At 37.9% G+C, this 21,216-nt stretch overlaps 1 protein-coding gene across 2 annotated transcripts in view; it reads right to left on the bottom strand.

The window, feature by feature from the left end:
* The window catches only part of arap2 (ArfGAP with RhoGAP domain, ankyrin repeat and PH domain 2), a 106,600-nt gene that overhangs the window by 19,727 nt on the left and 65,657 nt on the right, over positions 1 to 21,216 (bottom strand). For both annotated transcript variants that reach the window (XM_084108155.1, XM_084108156.1), the window contains exons 15-23: positions 20,094 to 20,219; positions 9,004 to 9,148; positions 8,450 to 8,552; positions 7,696 to 7,894; positions 3,921 to 3,984; positions 2,812 to 2,975; positions 2,456 to 2,668; positions 978 to 1,083; positions 288 to 435 (exon numbers count right to left, since the gene is read on the bottom strand). In XM_084108155.1, the coding sequence (XP_083964281.1) occupies positions 288 to 435; positions 978 to 1,083; positions 2,456 to 2,668; positions 2,812 to 2,975; positions 3,921 to 3,984; positions 7,696 to 7,894; positions 8,450 to 8,552; positions 9,004 to 9,148; positions 20,094 to 20,219 (1,268 nt within the window). The remainder of the gene's footprint in view (positions 1 to 287; positions 436 to 977; positions 1,084 to 2,455; positions 2,669 to 2,811; positions 2,976 to 3,920; positions 3,985 to 7,695; positions 7,895 to 8,449; positions 8,553 to 9,003; positions 9,149 to 20,093; positions 20,220 to 21,216) is intronic.

Raw genomic sequence — 21,216 nt, 5'->3', positions numbered from 1 at the left:
TTCAGTAAGAGACTACTAATGAAGCAGAACCATAATAACTAAATCAACTCTCACGTGTACTAACAAAAGGGTTATAACGGTATAAATAATTAATTAACACCACACACCTGTGAAATCATAAGAACTGCGCTGTGAAAATGTATTTTGGCTCTCATACCGTGAATATGATGCTATGAATATGAGGGAAGTGAACATTGGAGCAGTCTCACATTTAGCAGGCCCTCGGGAATCAACAGACCGATATCAACTAGGTCTGAATCCTGAGAGAGGACACATGTTTAACTCACAGAGAAGAGCTGGGTGTAATTGTTGATGAGGTCCTCCACCACGCGGGTCTCCTGAGCCGTGTGTCCCTCCGTTTGAAACAGGCATGAGGAGAAAACACATGCCAGCTTCTGCGTGCTCATCTGGTTGATGTGCGAGCACCTCTGAATCCTGTGCAGACGTAATATATGTGCATAAATATTTGAATACTGGTGGAAAAAAGACCTACATAAATCATAGATGAGTAAACACACACCGTCCATACAAGTAAATGAATATATATACTTCTGAATTCACTGAATGAGCCCTCTTTTGTTGGCATGGTTTTATTGTTTGCACAACTTTAAGGTAGTTTTATTAAAGCTATGACAGGACGTGAGTAGATTTAAATGAAAGCATATATAAGCAACAAAAACAAAGCAGGCAGGTGCAAATGCTGTGTAGACCTGAAGACAACAAAACATTATTGTACATAATGGGGGAAATGTTAGGCTACACTCCAAATATGCCAAAAGGGCCAATTAAGCCTTCTTCAAACAATTACAGGAATATTTGGAGCAATCTGACATTCCCAGTGAGGGTTTGGAGTGGCCATGTTTACTGTGAACTATTTAACCAGACTTCAAACATCAGAAAACTACCAACTGGAAATGTTACTGGCTTGAGAGGTGCTATTGCAGACTGTTGTTGTTGTTGCGAAGAGAAGAAAATACCTGTACAAATGCTGCAGCAGGGCACCAAGAGTTGACCTGTTGACCTTGGGTAAACTCTGAATGTAGGACGAATATTTCTGCACTCTGACCTTCTCGTCCTGTTCATCTGCATTCATGGACAATAAACACTCTTTAAAGGGTTAGTTCACCCAAAAAATTTAAATTCTGTCATCATTTACTCACCCTTTTATCGCTCAATATCCGTAAGACTTTCGTTCATTTTCAGAACACAAATTAAGATATTTTTAATGAAATCCAAGAGATTTCTGTCCCTCCATAGAGATCCAACGCAACTACCACTTCCAAGCCCCAGAACAGTCATAAAGACATTATTAAAGTAATCCATGTGACTCCAAGTGGTTCAACCTCAATTTTATGAACGTGAGTGCTTCGTTAGTGCAAAAAAACAATTTACCACTTTATTTACGAAAATATTAATATTATTTTGTAAATAAAGTTTTTTTTGCGCAAACAACCACTCGCATTTCATAAAATTGAGGTTAAACCACTGGATTACTTCTATGATGTCTTTTCTACCTTTCTGGGGCTTGGAAGTGGTAGTTGCGTTGGATATCTATGTAGAGACAGAAAACTCTTACGGATGTGGAACGACATGATGATTAATGACAGAACCCTTTTAACCTCTAACCCTTTAATGTAGAAATATACTGTGTATCCACACAAAGTTTTGTTTGCATTTTACACAAATGGCAAGATAGAACCTGAAAAATGCTTAAAAACTATTGGACAATTCCCTTAAAGGTGCATTCAGTAGTTTGGTGCTGTTTGAAGAATTACACATTAAGAAATAAATTGTTTTTGTGATCAATCATCTGAATGTTGTACACTCACATGAGATGAAGACTACACTCAAAGTAATTTTCTATAGTTATAATTGTTTTAATTATGTATGATGCGGGTCACCACCTCTATGTATTTTTTGTTTGTTTGTTTAAATGACGGAGAATCCTCATGTTCATTGGCTGCCGCCTCTGTAGATACGCAAGCAGCGTGGTGTTTTTAAGTGATGCAAAGAGAGAAATTACACAATGGAACACATTCATTATTGTGCTTTACCAGCAGATACAATGGGAGAATCACTATATATACGACTGACAAAGACAAAAAAACAAGTGTAAACATTGGTGCGACATACACAAGGTGAAAAGATTTGATGATGACGAAAATCCAAAGTAGTGACTCCTAAGTTCCTTCTTTTTTTATTGGACAGGTAAGGGAACTAATTATTGTGTAGGCCGCATTCTGAAACTCACTAGTATCAGTGTATTTTACATGAAACTCTCATTGTGGTATCGGTACTTACAGTAAAGTACATGAAGAATAGCGAAGTTAATGCTAAAGAACTACTCAATGCACATTCCATAACAGCCAACTGGATTTTAGAGTAGTTTTATCTATAATTAAACACAAATTAATGCTCATTCACAGGAACAGATTAAGTGGTTGGCAGCACTTACCAAGGGCAGAGATCCAAAAAGGGTATAGCTCTTTAGCCAATAAAGCATCTTCACTGTGAGACAGGAAGCTCTTGAGTGTGTCTGTGACATCCTCTAGCCGGTGGTCTTGAGCCCGTAGCTTAACAACCCGAGCATCCTTGGTAAAGTCCTGCAGGAGCTGGGCCACACGTCCCGGGTCACCGTTCTTCTGGTAGATTCCCTCATAACACAAACCTGAGGGGAATGGTTAAAGGTAAGAGCTTTGCGAGACAACTTTATAGAGTCTTTACAGTATAATTTTTTTTATGAATTCTTTTTTCAAAAATTAGAAAACGAAATACAAATGATTAGATTTCATAGGAATATAAACGACTTACCATATTGGGTGACAAAAGCAACGCAGCTATCCACGATGATAGGAACATCATTTTTATTCATTTGCTGGTTGCCGAGACCCATACCGTCCGTCCTAGCTGCCAACTGAATGGAAGAGTACCACAGTGCAAAGTCCTGCTTGGTTATGCCATGTATGTACACAGTTCTGTATTTAAAAAAGAAAAACACATTTCCAATTTAAAATATAATTCAAAAGACATTCACTGTACTATTATACCATTCAAAAGTTTGGGGTCAGTAAGATTTTTGTAATGTTTTTGAAAAGTCTCTTATGCTGCATCAAGGTTGCATTTATTCATAAACAGTTAAAAACAGTAATAATTTAAAATAGCTGTTTTCTATTTGAATATATTTTTTAAATTTAATTTATTCACGTGATGCAAAGCTGGATTTTCAGCAGCCATTACTACAGTCTTAAGTGTCACATGATCTTTCAGAAATCATTCTGTCACGGTTTGGGTTTTGTTTCATGTTCTTGTCATTGTCATGTTTCTGTGTCTTGTTATGTGATCCTGCCATGTGTCTTGTCATTGGTTAATCGTCTGATCATTGTTCACAGGTGTTCCTTGTCTTGTAATTAGTCTGTGTATTTAAGCCCTCATGTTTGCCCTGTGTCTTTGTCGAGTATTGAATGTTTGTCCAGGTTCTTGTTTTGAGTTCTGAGTTTCATGCCTTGCCATGCCCTTGTTTTATGTTTGATTATGTTTTTGAAGTAAAGTTGCATTTGGGTTCTCTACCAGCTTGCCTCCAGTGAATTCATTACACATTCTAATATTATTTGGTGCTCATCATCGATGCTGAAAACAGCTGAGCTACTTAACATCTTGTGGAAACCGTGACATTTTATTTCAAGATTCTTTAATGAATAGAAAGTTCAAAAGAACAGCATTTATCTGAAATAGAAATGTGTGTAACATTATAAATAGATTTACAGTCAATCTATTTAGATCAGTTTAATATGTCTGAATTGATTCATTTCAAAAATAAATAAATAAATCTTAATAGTGTGTAGTATGTTTACTAAAACCTCACAATGCAACATAAAAGACTGATATTGCTGATATTGAGTAAGGTGTCCAGTTCACTGTACCTTCCACGCTCAACCATGAGTAAGACCTGAATCTTCTCGTCACCCTCCATTTGAGTGGACACAGCTGAGGAAAAAATACAGGAAAACCTTTACTGAAGTTGTCCATAATAATATAACCTTGGCATAAAGATAAAAGCACTTAGATAAACTAAAATGAAAAGCATTAAGAGAAACATGAAGTGAAACAAATGATGAGAGCTTTAGTGTTTTGTAAACTTTCCAGCTGGAGTAAGTGAAGCAGAAAGCTGAGTGCTGCTGGTCATTAATTTCTACAGTCGTACATGAGAAAACTGCCTTACCGAACCCATCAGACATGCACAGTTGCACATACACATTCAGAGTCACTGATTCTTTAACTAATCTTTCTCACATCTGCCATTTTCCACCCTCCCTCTTGTCTCTCTCTTTCCCTCAAGTATCAGACCAATATTTCAAATATTTCACATTCACTGACCAAAGCTGTCGTTCATTCTTTGTATAAAGTTTCATTAATTAATCGAATTTATAAACTCAATCATGTGTGCATTAATTCTAAGATTAATCCATTTCAGAGTAATAAAAACAAAAAACAAAACAAAACAGGTCAAGTGAGAACAAAATTGCTCAATTATTTTGCAACTCCATATCAAACAAAATCTACCAAACCATATAACTTAAGTGCTAAAAACAAGCACTTTAATTGTTGAAATTTAGCTATTATCAAGGATGGCAAATTGTGTTTAATAATGTTATTGAAAATGATTTAAAACAAAAAAAACAAAAAAAACAAAAAGGAAAAAGAGTGCTATTGGACATACAAGCTTTATTAAAAGCCATTACTGAAAAGAGGCAAACATTCACTATCACATTTTGATAAAAACAAACAGCACTCACTTCATCCTTTTAACCTCCCTTAAACATTAACGGCCTAAACTTTTATTAAGGAATGAAAAAACTGAATTAAACTAACAGCGTTGTTGTGTTGGGGCTATCATTGAGATTCCAATAACATCTCTCGACTCTCTTTTTCTTGTTTACACATATATAGAAATCATTTACAAAGGAGGAATGACTTTAGATTAAAGGTAGCGAGCAAGCTTCCTTTCCATTTAATGAGGGTTTAGATGATGTTGACAGATGAAAGGGAAGTCAATTTTCAAAGTAATTATGCTTAAAGTTCCCAAAGGACAGTGTGCCCCTAAAGTCTCAGACCACAAGTGAAAACTCTTGATTAGAACAGCACAACAAATGTTGAACTAAAGATGGGTATGACTTTCAGAATGTCTTAGTATTTGTTTTCTCTCTCTTTTGGTTTAATGTCAGCAACATTTGAGCTGCATGGACTCAACATGTTTGTTTAAAAAATGTCTCCAGCATGATCTGAGATGATTCAAAGAGCATCTTGAGCTGCAATCTGACCGTCTGTATAAAGAGTTTGGTTTGGTGAGTGGTGAAATAGAAATGTGCAAAATCTGACATAGTTATTCTTTACCATTATGTGTCTCTGTTTTCAAAATACCAAAATTTAAATGAGTTAAATGAGTTTCATCCCAGATTTGTAACATGGTCTCACACTTTAGGACCCCACTGTACATGAGGCACCTTTTGCTATCTTCAAGAACAACAGATCCTAATACTGTATCAGATCCTAATGGAGGACTTGCATGCACTTCCATGTCACATTTCAGGACCATGGACAGCACAGTCGTTCACAAATAGGGTGAATTCAGGTTGATTGGGACACTTTTTGCCATTGAAATGACTAGGAAAAAGTGTCCAAATCAACCTGAATCCACCCAACATTGTCACAGTGCCATTCAGGATGCCTAAAGAAACTATTTTGAGGTGCTTTGAATGTGAATCTCTTTAAAAAGCCTCTTTGTAGACAAAATAATGTATGACTTTCAGATGCCATTTCTACAGATGCTTTTCCATTGATAAAAGGAGGCATTTGACATTGCTCTTCTGTTTGTGGCAGAAGTGCGTAAAAGAGGGTGAGCTGGGGCAAACAGTGAAATGCTAGTCTGTCTATGTCTGTGTCCTAATCTAATTTCACAGAGTTGCAGCCCTTTGAGGCCCACATGTTCTGTCGCTATAGAGATCTTAAACCACTGGAGACGCTTCGTTACCGCGCCACGCTACATTTCAAGGCTTCGCAAACTGTTGAGGCATCACCCTCTTAATCCTGCCCTGAGTATGTTGGCTTTCTGGATTTGATCCTTTTTTGGCCTTGAACGGATTAGTGGAAAAAAAGAGATTCATTGATTTTTCCCGCCTCGTTCTAGCGCAATTGATTGAAAATGTTGCAAATCTGGTCCATGGGTGCCAAGCTCATGTCAACCACCTCCATCCCAAACACGATTGCCATCGGCAACTGCGGTCTCCCTTGGAGACAGACGAGACGTGTGACCAGACAAGTCTTTTAGAGACGTGGGAACAGAGTCAAACATTAGCACACTGGGAATGCCAATGAGGAAATAATAGCAGGAGACAGATGAGGTGGCACAGAAGACTAGGGCTAATTTTTCAGATGAGATTTCAAGAAAATTATCGTGATGCTCAATGTGTCTCAAGCTATTACTGTGACACTTCACCTCAAACAACACTGATCCAATTTGTTGAAAGAATATGAGATATGGACAATCTTTTCAAACAGATAATCGTAAAAATGCCTATTAAGAGGAACTAATAAGTGTGAACGAATTGCTAGAATTGAACCACACATACAAACACACATTCAGAGGTCAGTTTCAGGATTAGTTCACCCAAAAAATGAAAAACCTAAATGACTTTCTTTCTTCTGTGGAACACAAAAAAAGAAGAATGTGCTGGATCCAGTTACAAGTTTTAAAAAGGATGGAATTTTACAATAGGAGTCTCATAAAAGTGGTTCATACAACTCTTTGTTTGATGAACAGAACAAAATGTTATTCATTATCCACTGTTAATCTTCCTCTCCAGTGAGCTGTTAACTGCTGCAATCAGATCAATGAATCAGCAAAACTGACCTTGAATATCGAATCAGACCGATTTGAGAACAAACCATTCAAACTGGTTTTGTAAACGGGAACAATTGATTGTCTGACTCACAAAAACGATTTGTTTGTGATTTGGACATTGCAACTTGTATAATGAAGAATGCCAAGAGAAGCAAGGACATAAGTTGTTCAGTGAATATCTGAAATTTAATTAACTTTAATTAAATTTCATTTTTTTCTGTTCCTCACCATTGTTGTTATTGTTAACTAAAACTAAACGTTTTAGAAATTGCTATAAAGCTGAAATTAAATATGTATATATAACTATTAAATGGAAAACTTCACAGTTAGTTGGCAAAGCAACTAGTACTAAAATTACTAAAACTGAAAAAAATAAATAAAGCTATATAGAAACATTAAATAAAAGTAATGACAAAAGCACATAACAAAATTACTTAACCCTTTCACACGCAAGGCCTGCAAAAGGGTTAAAAACTTAAACTAAAATTATAATAGTATATAAAATATTTTGATAGTATATAAATAATCATAAAATAACATTATTCCTCCAACAGAGCTATCAAATAGATCCAAAAGACTTTAAATATAGTGCACACGTTTCATGGAGCACTTTCATTATACTGCTATTGTGGGTTTTTTGGTCATTTTAGAGATTAACAGTGCCGGTAACAGGCCATGATAACTTCAAAAACATGGCTATTGTGTTCAACAGAAGTCATCTGAGTTTGGAAAAACATGGATGAACTATTTCTTTAATATCTTTCATTCTACTGGTATGTGTGCATATTTGTCCTCACTAAGTTCCTGTAGGCGTTTGAGTTGAAGAACTCCCTCCTCTTCATCTTCATCTCCAGAACAGAAGTAGAGTTCTGAGCCCACCAGAGCAAACCATCCCATTCGCCAATGATAAAGGTCATGACCCTCTTTATAGTGCAGTCGGCCAATAAGCTCACTGTCCTGCCTCAGCAGAGCATCTGCCCTTGCAGGGACAAAACACTAGAAAGAAAGAGAAAAACATTACACAGAGCAACCGTGTGAGTGGCAGAGAGAAAACATTTAAAAGTCAGGGGCTTGTGCAGATCACACAAATAAGTTTCTAGTGTTTTCTGCCAAACAGAAACTACAACTAACCCTGGAGTTGCATTAAACCGGCATATACAGATAGAAGTACAAACACAAACATTCTTTGAACATTCCCTAGCTGAGCTGTCGGAGTTACGCAAACACTTCAGCCTAGACACTAGCACCTCCACACTTCACTTAAATGGGAATGTGTGTGTGTGTGAGTGAGGGATGAGAGGCAAGTGAGATGGATCTGTTTGAAGAAGTAATAGCATACACCCACTCGCACAAGAAAAACACAAATGCACTCCGACACAACAGGGACAAAGACACAATCAAATGACCTTCAAGAGTCCCACACATACAATAGAGTACGGCTAACGCAGCAATTCATTTTTAATCACAGAAACGGCACACTTATGCTAAATCCCTGCAAGGTAAAGTTGCGATAAATCTTCAAAGACTTGTGTGTTAGAGAATGAGTGTCACCTTGGCGATGGCATGCGTCCAATCTTGGTGTGTGTCCGAGGTCTCCGCTCCGAACACCAGCACTCTCTGAGAGTGCAGGTACAACTCAAAGGTGAACACTGGCCTGAGGGAGGTGTGAAACAGCAATTAACACACACACACACAATGACTGAAACACACACATGCACACAGCTGTGAAACAGAAAGGATGGTGATTAATCTCTGTTAGTCTTTTGCTCTTACAATAAACAGCTGAACACAGGAGATTAATCCAGGGGGAAAGGTCACTCTCTTAATGGCTTTAACAGCTCTGACTTGTGGCCCACATTTTTGGACGGGGATATTTTTGTTATAGCAGCGAGAGCAAAACAATCTCAGAAAAATGGGGATTTCCCAGATAGTCAGGTTAATCGGGTTAGAGGTCGGTCAGCATGTTGGTTTTCTCTCATTTCTTTACGTTTGTTAGTGTATGGAAAGTCTGAGGTGGGGTCACATCAAAAACGCTTTCTGTAACCTCTAACCCACAAAAGGTGGTCAAGTGCAAACGAGGGTGTGAGAGAAAGAGAAACCTGTACCCTGTTTCGGTGATGTTCTCAATGTTGCTGATGGCCAGGCTCACCACATTGCTGATGTCAACCCGACCTATGGGGGTGGCGATCTTCTCGTTGTCATAGTAACTAAGAAAACCACCTTCCAACGTACACCAACGACGGACCATGTCTTGAAACATAGATACAAATACATAAACATGAACTTTAACTACTGAGAACTAGATTCAATGACATATTCTTAGCTGTATTTGTTTACTGTTGATTGTTTTATTGTGTTTGTAAGGTGCCTATAAATAAAATGTACATACATAGGCACATACATTTTCAACTATTGTGCTAAAGACATGAATGATACCTCAAATTGTGCAGCTTTTTCTAAGTGTCCACCCAATGTACAATGGAAATTTGGTATGACTACTTGTAGTATTATTCACAAATACATGTAATATAAATGTAGCAATGTAGTTTGTCTAGTGGGTGAAAATTCAAGGGTGAAATCCAGTCATTTCAATAGGAAACCACACAACTGGGAATTTTGGAATCCCCAGGCAGATTTCGTTCATGTTTGTCATGCAAGTTCAATATGTTGACCAACAGAAAGCTGCTCAATTTGAAAGTGACTTCTGTGTTTGCAGTGCTTCATGCATCGCTACACTAGAGACAGTGTAGAGACAACATTCTGCTAAAGTGACCGCACCTTTTACAGTTGCTTTAAAGGAGGATTGCAATCAATATCTAAAGACCAGAAAATCAGACACTTGGATTTGGACCAGCAAGCAAGCACCTAATAACCACCAAGAACACCCTAGCAACTGCGTAGCAACACCTTACCAACCACCCAGAACATGTTCATAGTAGCCTCTCTATTCACTCAGTACACTTTAGGATCTGCTTTGTATAATACAACTGAGCCACTTAAAAAAAAAAAAAAGTTTATGAGGAAGGCCTTTAAAACTATCTGGCCACTGGCAATAAAGTATGAAAGATACACAAGTTTGGACTAACTTCCTTAAGTAGCTATATGTATCACTGTTCTTAAAGTCCCCCTGTAGTCAATAATTGCATTGCTTAAAACTCATTTTTGATCACGAAAATGACGTATTTAAACCTTTTTTCAATGCACTTGTTCAGTCCATCCAGTCAACAATTTTCTGATTATGAGCCCCAAGTATTACCCACTACACCATTTTACCTCACACAGGCCACTTGCTGGGTGCAAAACAGGTTGTGACATGTAAAGTATGATTAAATGTAAATTTATGTCGAGGGGCAAAACGATATGCCTTTTTTCAACATTGAGAGTGTGTTGGGTTACAAAGCACTACTCCAAGGCACTACACATACTTTTTACTAAAACCAAAGCAACAAGCAACAGTTTCCTCCCAAAGGATGCATTTAAAAAAAGGATTAAATAAAAGAAAACTGATATTTCATTATTAGAAATATCAGAAACACGGATTTCATTTTGTGAGTGTAAGAATGCCTTTAAAGAGGTGTTTAAAGATTCAACAAAAACATGAATGCTACCAAAAAGCTTTTAAAACCATGTTTCACAAAAAACTGCAGTTTAAATATATCAAAGACACATCAAGGCATGTTAAGGCTGTAATGGGGTATCAACTGTGATATCTGTTCACTGAAAAGCCTCTAAGTACTAAAATCCAAGAGATTCTCATGAATCTGAGAGGGCTTACATTCATCATAAATATTTAACTGAGATGTTACACTCTTTTTCTAACTATTACGTTAGCTAAGCAATACTGTGGAGCTTTGTTAACACTAAAATATTCACAGCATAAGTCATATTTATATACATGTAATACAATTGTCATTTGTCTTGTGAAAACGCTGATGGTCTATTTCTGAGCGGAAAGGGTTGTGCGATGTTTTTGGAGGGTTGCTATTAGGCAGAGCAGAGTATTTTAACTTTAACTTTGTGTTACAGGGACACAATATTTTGTTCCTGACAATGCCTCACCTGATTCATCTACAGTACTGGCACTTCTTTTATCCAGTAAGCTAGGGTTTGCGGGGGAACAAACTGTTGTGTCGGAAATATCAGCAGGTAAGAGACACTAAATTATGGGCGAGGGGGGGTTATCCATGTGACATGCAGTGTGATATTCAACTTTTAAAGAGAAAGTACAAAACAAAATGTTGATCAGTGACAAACTTCAGGTGACAGAGATGGTATTTGGTGACCGTTTGGCAATATCACAACACAATGAAATTGTCGTGTACATATATGCACATGGGTTCACAGGCAGCTGGCATTTACTATCAACAACCATCCAATGCGGCTGTCTCTTAGTATCGAGTGTTGTGTATACAATAAATTGCTGGTATTTATTTCCCTCAAACCTCTTCACCTCATCTGTTTGAACCTCTCCAGCTCAAATGCCACCACAATAAGTGTGTGAAAACCCTCTTGTCACTGTCTTTTCATTTTCTTGTTTACAAGGCTATGGATATATTATCTATGAAGCAGTGCTTCCCAGGAACCATGGAGAGAGGTGTCCTTTTCATTTGTCATTATATTTGAATTGCACTGCATGTTGGCCAGGGGTCTTTGTCAGCTTCAACTTCATCAGTGTCTTTATGTGAACTGAAACCATTTATAAAATACTTCAATACAAGCTTGTGGTGGGGTTGCTGAGGTTTTAATATTCAAAATGATAAAAAGGAGATTTGATAGGCTTTTCACAAGCAAGTTGCACATTTAGATACTCACATTTAACATGTGCTTGAATCTTGAGGAGGCTTGAAGAACCCATAAAAAGTGTGTAAATCTCCTTTACTCCAGTTGTGTCAAGCTCATTTTCTTCAGATTTGTATACATCTATTTGCCATGGTGGAATTTACCAATGATCATCCAATATTACATGGCTAGAGAGGCTTGGAAGATGGATGTGATCTTAAAGGTGGTATCAGCGATTTCAGGCCCAAACATAAATGTTCACATTCATCTAATCTTACCTAACGATCCGCTAGCTGCCCGCCCCATAAGCATGCCGTCAAAAAAACGCATCTCTGTAGGCAGCCTAGGCTCTGAGATCTGCACACAAAAACAGTTGTTTTCACCCGGTTTAGCCAAACACTCAAAACCAAAATAAATAGTGTTCCAACCAATCACCGACAGGGGCAGGTGTTGCAAGGTTTTTGTGTGCAGCCGTCATAGGCAGCCGTGCACGAGCGCAAAACCTCACAACACCTGCCCCTGTCGGTGATTGGTTGGAACACTATTTATTTTGGTTTTGAGTGTTTGGCTAAACCGGGTGAAAACAACTGTTTTTGTGTGCAGATCTCAGAGCCTAGGCTGCCTACAGAGACGCAGTTTTTTGACGGCATGCTTATGGGGCTTTATTTTATTTATTTATTTATTTATTTTTGGTCTACACCTGAGTGCTTGTATAGGATTGCTTAATTGATGTACAGAAACAGATTGATGTAAAGAATTTTAATTCTTTAAAATCTGTACATCGTTGCCATTGACTGTTTGACTCTGAAGAAGACGCATGGGCATCGAAACGTTAGTCGTTTTGCACCAATAAAAAAATCATTTAAAACGTTGTGTGCTCTGGTCCTGTTCCTTGGTCCTAGCTAGACCTTGGGTCTCCTCTTTTGACCTTTATAATGCATTATAAATTCAGGCTTCATAGAAAGTGTTACCATTTTTTTTACCTTTAGTATTTTACGTAATAGAATGAGATACAGAGACGGAGATACAGACGCTGTAGCTTCAAAAAAGAAGCTGTATGTATTACACGGCACATCAGAATTGCTTGCCATTATCATTATAATTCAAATATATCTTGTTTTGTGTTGTCTGTGCATAAGAAAAAAATATCACCAATATAGTCAGTTTGTTTTTTAAAGAAATGTATACTTTTATTCAGCACAAAAATAATTTCAAATAAATAATTTGAAATCCATTTAAATAAAATTACTCTTTCACAACATTACTGTTTTGTTTTGACTATTTTTGATAGAAAATAATCAAAACAGTAATATTGGTGAGCAAAAGAGACTTCTTTTAAAAACAAAAAAAATACCAACCCCAGACTTTTGAACAGTAGTGAATAAATTGTATGATATTGTCAGCAAGGGGTTGAAATCAAGATGGAAATAAAAGAACTGGGCTCATTTGCCAGCAGTGTTCTTTAAAAGAGGCAGAGAGCTCAAAAATGGCCTCCTTGGTCGATAAGGGACAGGCAGAGAGTACAAAAACACGGGACAGGCAGAGAGTTCAAAAACAGCCTTCTTGGCCGATATGGGACAGGCAGGGACTTCAAAAACGGCCTCCCTGGCCGACACGGGACAGGCACAGGAGGTGGATGTGGGAGGGAGCGTGGGAATTGGCCGACGAAACAGGCATAGTGCTAAACTGTCATACAAACTGTCAGCACACTGACATCAGCCCTGATACTTTGGGCTGGACTTTAACCCATGCCCTAATACTCTAGAACCACCACAGGAATGGACACAGGGACTGGCTCTCACACCTGGTCAGACTCCTCTCCTGGATTAACTTGGCCTGGGGGGTATGCTCTTTAAGGAATTGATGGCCAGCTCTCACACCTGGTCAGACTGGGCTTTCCTTAGCTCTGGCTTCATCACCTAGTGGTGCTTCGGCTCTTTATCCGTGGTGGGCTCAGTAGTGTAATCTGTAGCAGCTGGACTAATCAGAGACACAATTATTCATTATATTTAATGAATAATCCAGTAAACCCCCTCACCCAACCACAAAACAAGGTTCCAAGGTGTCTGTGACAACCACCCAAAAAGATGGGAACAGGCCCCTGGTTACCATGGCAGCAAAGGCACGCCAGCGAGATAAGACTGGTTTATGATGTAAAAAGAAAAATATGTGGGAGACACAGGCCATAGTAAAGACACATAAGGCCAATAAAAAAGGACTTATTTCCATTAATTCATAGGCAGACCTTCTATGAATGAACATGCATATTACCAGGGCATTGTGTGTATAATTATTTTTGTCTTGTATAATGTCTTTTGTATTGTATACTGTCTTATGCATGCTTTATGATATAACCACTAGTTAATGTAACCTCACATATACCATGTTTGTTATCTAAGAATTGCTTTTTTTAAGATCTGAACAATAATTTGTTAAATGTTGATACATATGCAACATATTAATATTACAAGAATCTTTAATAGCTTCTCCATCAACACATATGCAAAACATCATGCTCAAAGATAAAGGGTCGTACCATTGGCTACCTGACCCCTTGGAGGTGTGACCCTCACAGAAGTTAAAGGGCGCTGTCGGAGTGACATCCAGTCCAACCACAGGACCTTTCCCCAGTACGCAGCCGCACAGCCGGAAGGGGCCTCAAGTTATAACAACTGTAACTTCCTCGACAATGACTGAGTCAGGCCAACATCGCAAGTTCATCATCATTTCTTCGTTCAATGTGGAAGAAATTGATTGCAACTTCAACACCATCGACTTACTAAACCATCAAGGCTTTCTCCTGAGACTGCATCAGGATGCTCGTTCAACGGCTAAGACATTTCAAGTATCGTACATTTAACTAAACTAAACAAGAGGTGTAGTATAAGCTGTTAACAAGGTGCTTTGAAATAAGAAACGGTTTCTGTTTCCAGTTTCATTCACTTTCACTTTCCATTTTACCCATGTTTGCATGATTGTGTATATGTGTTTGTTTAGATTAGTTATGTGTTCGTGATTCAGGCACTTATTCAAATGAACCGCACTTGCACCAGAGTTTGTTTTAATCGAACCAAAAATGCCAAGTGTGAACACACCCTCAAAGTCCAATTAGAACACAGGCAAAATGTGGCAATATCAACTAAGTCGAATTACAGAATAATTAGACACACAAAAAAACAAAACTAACCAACTATATATAATTAGGCCAATTTCAAACCACACACATAAGGGAAACAACAATCCAACTACAACAGCTGATTTATATTGTGCTTTCACATTGTGTTTCTGTTGCATAACCTGCTCTATACTGAAAATAAAGATATTTATGTGCTACTGTATTGTAATCAGGAGTTGGCCATTAAGATTTATTACTAACATGATGAGAAATGTAACATAAGAAGTGGGATCACATTCATAACCAGATGGTAATTAATCTACATAGAACGACACTAAACCCCAAACTAGAGCTATACACAAATTAAATCAGTTAGATTCAGACAAAAAAAGGAAGAAAAAAAAAATACGCCAAAATAATTGTGCACTGCTTTCAAGTGCGGTGTGAAACAAAGCTTTGTGTACAACTGTTGAGATGTATCAGAAAGAAAATCTAAAAGGTCAAATCATTTATTTATAATGTGTGAGTAAAGTGACTCATATTCATGCGAGTTTGGTGTCTGGACCCAGTATAGCACAGTTCAGATGATTAGTCATCAATAGACGCGCCTCAAAATAAACTTGTTTTATCATTTACACAGGCGGAAACCTCACGGGGGACTTCTTTCATTTGCGGATGGACATTGTTTGCTATGAAAGGTTGCAACATTGATCCAGATGAAAGAAATGAATAAGCCTCGATTGAGAAGTTGCCCCGGCTCTGAGACACACAGCTACCAGCAGTGACAGGCAATGGGAGCTTGTTTTAGATGCATTATACCCTTCAGAGGATGGGGCGTTTCACAAGTACACGCACACACGGAGGAATACCGCTGCATGATTTATAAAGGGGCAGATGTGGTTGTTTTCTCCTCTTCCCCTAAAAGCACGCTTCCTCTGTGGGTGTCAGCGGAAACTCAGTGAAGACACACACAAAAACTCTCTCGCACAACATGTGCACACACATTAGGGTTGGGAAAAATTCTGAATTTACTAATGTGCTTTCAGTTTATCAGCTTTCAGTTCAGAGTGTGAATTTGAATTGAATTGGCGACATCCCATAGGATGTGGAACTGGAACTGAAATAAAAGGAAGAGGAATTTACTGAATTAAAATTCACAATTTCATCCAACACAACAAGAACAGATAAGTCAGGAGTTCTGTTTAAGGTTTCTAGCATAATTCATGTTTTTCGGCTCCATTTTAGGAGAAAAAAAAAAAAAACTTTAAGTTAGAGCAAAAACAAATCTCCCCCCATTGTCCATAAAATTCAAGTTAATTAATTAAAATATAGTGAATTATATCCATTAAATAATTTTTTTATAGGTAGCATTTACAACATTGATTATGAAAATAATGTAATGTTTCTGGACATACAACATATGTTGATTTTATAAAAACATGTTTATGGATATTTCATGAAAAGCATGTAAGGAACATCACATTCCAGGGCCCAGTTTTATAGCAGGGCTCCACTCTTACTGCAACAGTGGAGAACAGTTTGCTACATTTCAAGTGGATCTGAGTGGACTAGCACAAACAAATGTCCAACACCATTAGATAAGGATGCTAGGACAACTGACAGTCACCTCAAGGGCAGGAAGGACAGGACACCTCACTGCACCTAACCTAAGACTAATCCCTAAGGTTTAAGCCAACTGCCATAACAATTCATTAGGACTTTTTGGTTGCATAGTTATTTTAGGAAACCTTAAAAGTGATGTAACGCATTCATTTCATACTTATTAGAGAAATAAGTATTCTCAGTGACAGCTTTTTGACAGTTCAATCTTTTCCCATCTTGTTGGCACTCTATTTGTTTAGAACATTGCCAAAAGTTTTCTGGTGGTGGTTTAGAAAGTGAGAAATGCATTGGCAAAAATGTAAAGACATTTTAAAGACTTCTAACTGTGTGCTTTCTTCAAATAAATTCCACAGGGGAAAGAAGGGTGAGACACACTGTGTGCCCCCCTCTGATGCCAGCAGCCAATCACAGCACTCGGATTGAGAAGCGCCAAATTGTAATCTCCTCCTCTTCAGAAAGGGATAAATGTACCCTTTCAAAAGACAGTGCAGTGAGACATTAACAGATACACTAATGTTTTGAGTCTCAGTCCTGTAAGGGGAGAGACAGAAACAGATCAACAGGTTCTGAGTCTCCCGTCTAGAGAGACTGTAACAGATACAACGTTCTGAGTCTCCGGCCTGTGAAGGGAGAGACAGAAACAGATTCCATGCTCTGAGTCTACAGCTTGTAAGGCAACAACAGATATCACCACGTTCTGAGTCTCCAGTCTATGAGGAAAGAGACATTAACAAACACTACTTCATACAGCGAGACAGTAACAACAGCACATCCTGAGTCTCCATGCCAGAGAGACAAAAGCATATTGACCAAGTTTTCTGACCCATAGAAGCATAAGACATACAGACACTTTTGCAACAAGGTTAAGCTCTGGTGAGTTTCACTCCAAGGTACTTTCGTCTGCGTGTTCCAGATTGTTAAGTACCTTCTGCACCCACGTTAGGGCCTCATCTGCGTGTTACAAATTTTAGGACCCTTTGCTGCTCCAGGAGATCAGCATCCCACAGAGCTTCATGTTCAAGGCTCTTGAAACGGATTCCAGCTCCTTTCCCCACTGCATTGTCAACCAGCGCAACCAGTTGAAGACGTCATCGCCATCGGACTGCTCACTCGACCACGTGAAACGTAAATATCACTTAACCAAACCTCTTACCGGAGATGCAAAGCAAGGTTCTTCACCTTATTAGTTTCAAAGAAACAACAGATAAACCTAACTGCCACAGCCACACCCAACAATAATCACTTGTATTGTATGCGTCGTATGCACTTTATTCCTTTATCATTCATGGAATTCATGTATTAGTTGTGTTGATTTACTCTTGTTTATTTTTTTGATAACATTTATTTTATTATACTTGTGTCCTCCTTGTGTTGATAATACAGAAGAGGCTCTACAAGTTAACAATATCTCACAAATGCTTCAGATTGGTCAATGACGAACTATATATTTTTATATACCTCTGTAAGTACACAAGAACAAAAACAGTACACTACTATGAACAGAAACAGAGGAGAGAGATGAACACAATGAATTGTGAACATTGAATGATTGAAACATTGAAGCATGGAGACATTAAAACAACATTTGAAACATTGACATTTTAAACAAAAATCAGATGTTCTGATATGTGTGTTTTCTGATCATGCCTTACATTCAGTTTTAGGGAACTAAAAGCAGTGACGCTACTATCTCAACTACATTTTTTCTATAGCGTCACAGTTTCTCAGTGTTGCAGAAAAATACGGCTCAGATTAAATTAGATATACAAATCATTGCATAGTTAGCTATTTAAAAAGTTGATGCCCCCTTATGTAGGTTCAGTGTAGTTGGCTACTTTTTGTTAGTAGCGAGTAGTGTCTGCTTCTGTTATCATAAAAGTGCACACAAAAATGTTGCTACGATTTAAGTGAAGTCAGTGCAACAACCGGACTGCAGCGAATCTAGCAGACCATGCTTTTATTAAAATCCCCAAGACAAAACCATTAATTATTGACATTAGGTTTTATATAGAGCGTTTTAGACCATTAGTGTGAAAGGTTTTAAGGCAACCTCAGTGACATAGGTTTTTTTTTTTTTTTTAAATAGTCCTTTTTTTTAGAGTGGCACAGTACATTACTGGCCAGTCCCACATCACAATGATATTCTGGTGTCTGGCATGGTTCATGTCCCTCCTCCAATGCTACAAGATTTTTGCTTTATCACTACCAGGTGAAAATGGAGGTTTAATCACTTTGAAAAGTAATATCACACCTCTGCTCAACAAGCTGCATGATTTGAGGAGTCATTCAACATGCAAGATAAATTACTTGCTAAAAGTTAAATACTAAAAGGATAGAAGATTTGAGTAGCTCAAATCCAAAACCCTAAGTTTGAGCAACAGTAGTGATCCTTGCCTAAAAAAAAAAACGTAGTTTTTTGTCTATAAACACCCTTGTGAAAAAGTACACTTTTAAAAAGAGTACTTATTACGGAAATTATATACTTAAGTGCAAACTGTATATAATGTTTTCAGACAAACACTTTTTTCAGCACACACACAAAACAGACAGCAAATATTCACAAAACTGTTTGTTTAGGCGTCGTTCTAAATTTTCAACAGCGTTTCTCAGAAATACAATTACATTTGGATGAAATTTAGAGTGCTTTTTTGGCCCTCTTAAGTAGGACTTTTATATAATTTCTTCATTTCTTCTATTGTCTTTTAAATATGTTTAAAGTATGGTTGCTGCTGAAAGTACTGACAAGAATTTATGGTAAAATAAATTGAATCAATTTAAACTTCAATTCATTAATATTATATTATCTGCAAGTACAATTTAAAAAAACATTTTCTTTTTTCACAAGGGGATGCATTTTATCTATACATCTTAAGCTACTGTGGTTTATATAAGAAGTTTCTCCAAAAAAACTTATTTTTCACTGCACTACCGGCAGTTCAGAAAAGTTTTCAGATTCTTATCCACTTTACTAAAGTTTCTTTTGTGCAAAGAGTAATGAGGCATCTGTTTATTATCATAACAGACGTTCTTTAAACTTTCAAACAGTCATCACATTTACTTTTAAGATACTTAGAACTGCATTAAACCATTTTCAACTATCAGAGTCTAATTCTAAAACACAGCTTGCTTATTCCAGAGGACCAAGGCAGAGGACCAATTTCCAGTGCTCATAAACACACACACACACACACACACACACTGGTATCGTGGAAAACAGGCAGAGGACCAAAGCGGGCTACCACAGCTTGAGACAGATGTCCCTCGGGATAAAAGATAGAGACGAGCTGAAGAAGAAAGAAGAGGGGGAAAAAACAAGCTCCTACAGTGGAACGTGCTCCAGATGCTTGTGTTACTTCACCAAGAGTCCAGCTTAATGTAGGGCCCTTTACCGGCCCCGTCCCCAGAGAGAACTCCTGTCTAACCACCAGTGGCCCTCTCCAGATGTTTGGAGGAGAACAAAGTGACACAATGGGTGCCAGTGGGACGATGGGGAAACCTACTTGAAAAAACAATCTTTGTGGGGGTGGGGGGGGGGGGCAATGGGTGAGGATATATTTCCAGCAATGGGTGAGGATAAACAGGAAGTGTAGATGAATATTCATATCTAATTATTTGGATGAATGAATAAATGAGGAGGTGGGCATTTTGATGGATGAAAGCAAGGACAGACGGACTCACCGGGTCTTCCTTTCCTGTCCAGAGTGGCCTTGGCGGCATTCATAGAGCAGTACAGAAATCCATCCATAAAAGAAGGAACATCAGCCGAAAAACTGCTGTCAAGTACTGCTTCCAGCTTAGGAAAATCTATACAGAGAGAGAAAGAGGGGGAAAAAACAGAGAGATTAAAAAGAAAAAAGAAGAACAGCTGATTAGGAATAATCCTATAATGTGGTGAGGATGAGAAATGCTGTTTAAAAGGAGATCAGTCGCATTATATGCAAACCCAGCTCGCTATTCCTGCTTCTTTCAAGTGAAATTCAAAGTTTTTAAAAACTATTTCTGTCAGAAGCATCTTGATAACCAGTCAGTCTTCATCCAAGCTGTGAAATGGCTTTTAAAAGCTAAATTTCATCCATTTTAATATATTTCTGTCTCATTTTCCAAGGTTATTTGTTTAAGGCTTGTAAAACTTCCATCCAAACATTGAGACTCAAGGTTAGAAGATTCGACTCTGCTCTCCCTATTTGCCGCCTCCACCTTTTACTCCTTTTTCTGCATACTATTTTATCACGTTCTGATTCAATTAGCCACTATGCTCAGGTTCAATTTTCTTTGGGAAGGCCAGCAGTACCGACAAGATTTTAATCACGCACTTCCAGTCGCCAACATGGAAAAAGTTCAAATAACTTTAATTGAAAAGCCTTTTAATTGAGGGCTCTTTCTATCCATCCTCTTCCCTTCAGCTACTGATACTTCTCTGTTCGAACGGGAAGGATTAAAAGTGGTAATGAGATGGAGGAAAGTCTCTGCACACATGCCTCAAAAATGCAAAATGAAAACCTGCATACATTAAGTATTATATTCAAATGTATGTGAATGTGTATTTTTCCATTGGACTGTAATAGTCTGAGAGAAACAAAAGAACTTGTTGCAAGTTGAATGTGTGTGCATGTGTGTAAGATGATGACTTGAATTATCCGACAGAGAATCACATTTACAAGCCATTAAGTTAATGAGGCCACATCTCTGCACAGATTTAGAGGTTACACAAATGTTGTCCTGCTGTTGTTACGATGTTAGTAAGCTTAACAAAACATTGGCAGAACACTGTAAAACATTTGTGGCTGTGCTGATTGGAGGA

This window comes from Abramis brama (genome assembly GCF_963993115.1).
Source record: "Abramis brama genome assembly, chromosome: 3".
NCBI classification, from domain to species: Eukaryota; Metazoa; Chordata; class Actinopteri; order Cypriniformes; family Leuciscidae; genus Abramis; species Abramis brama.
This window is presented reverse-complemented; position numbering and strand designations above follow the sequence as displayed.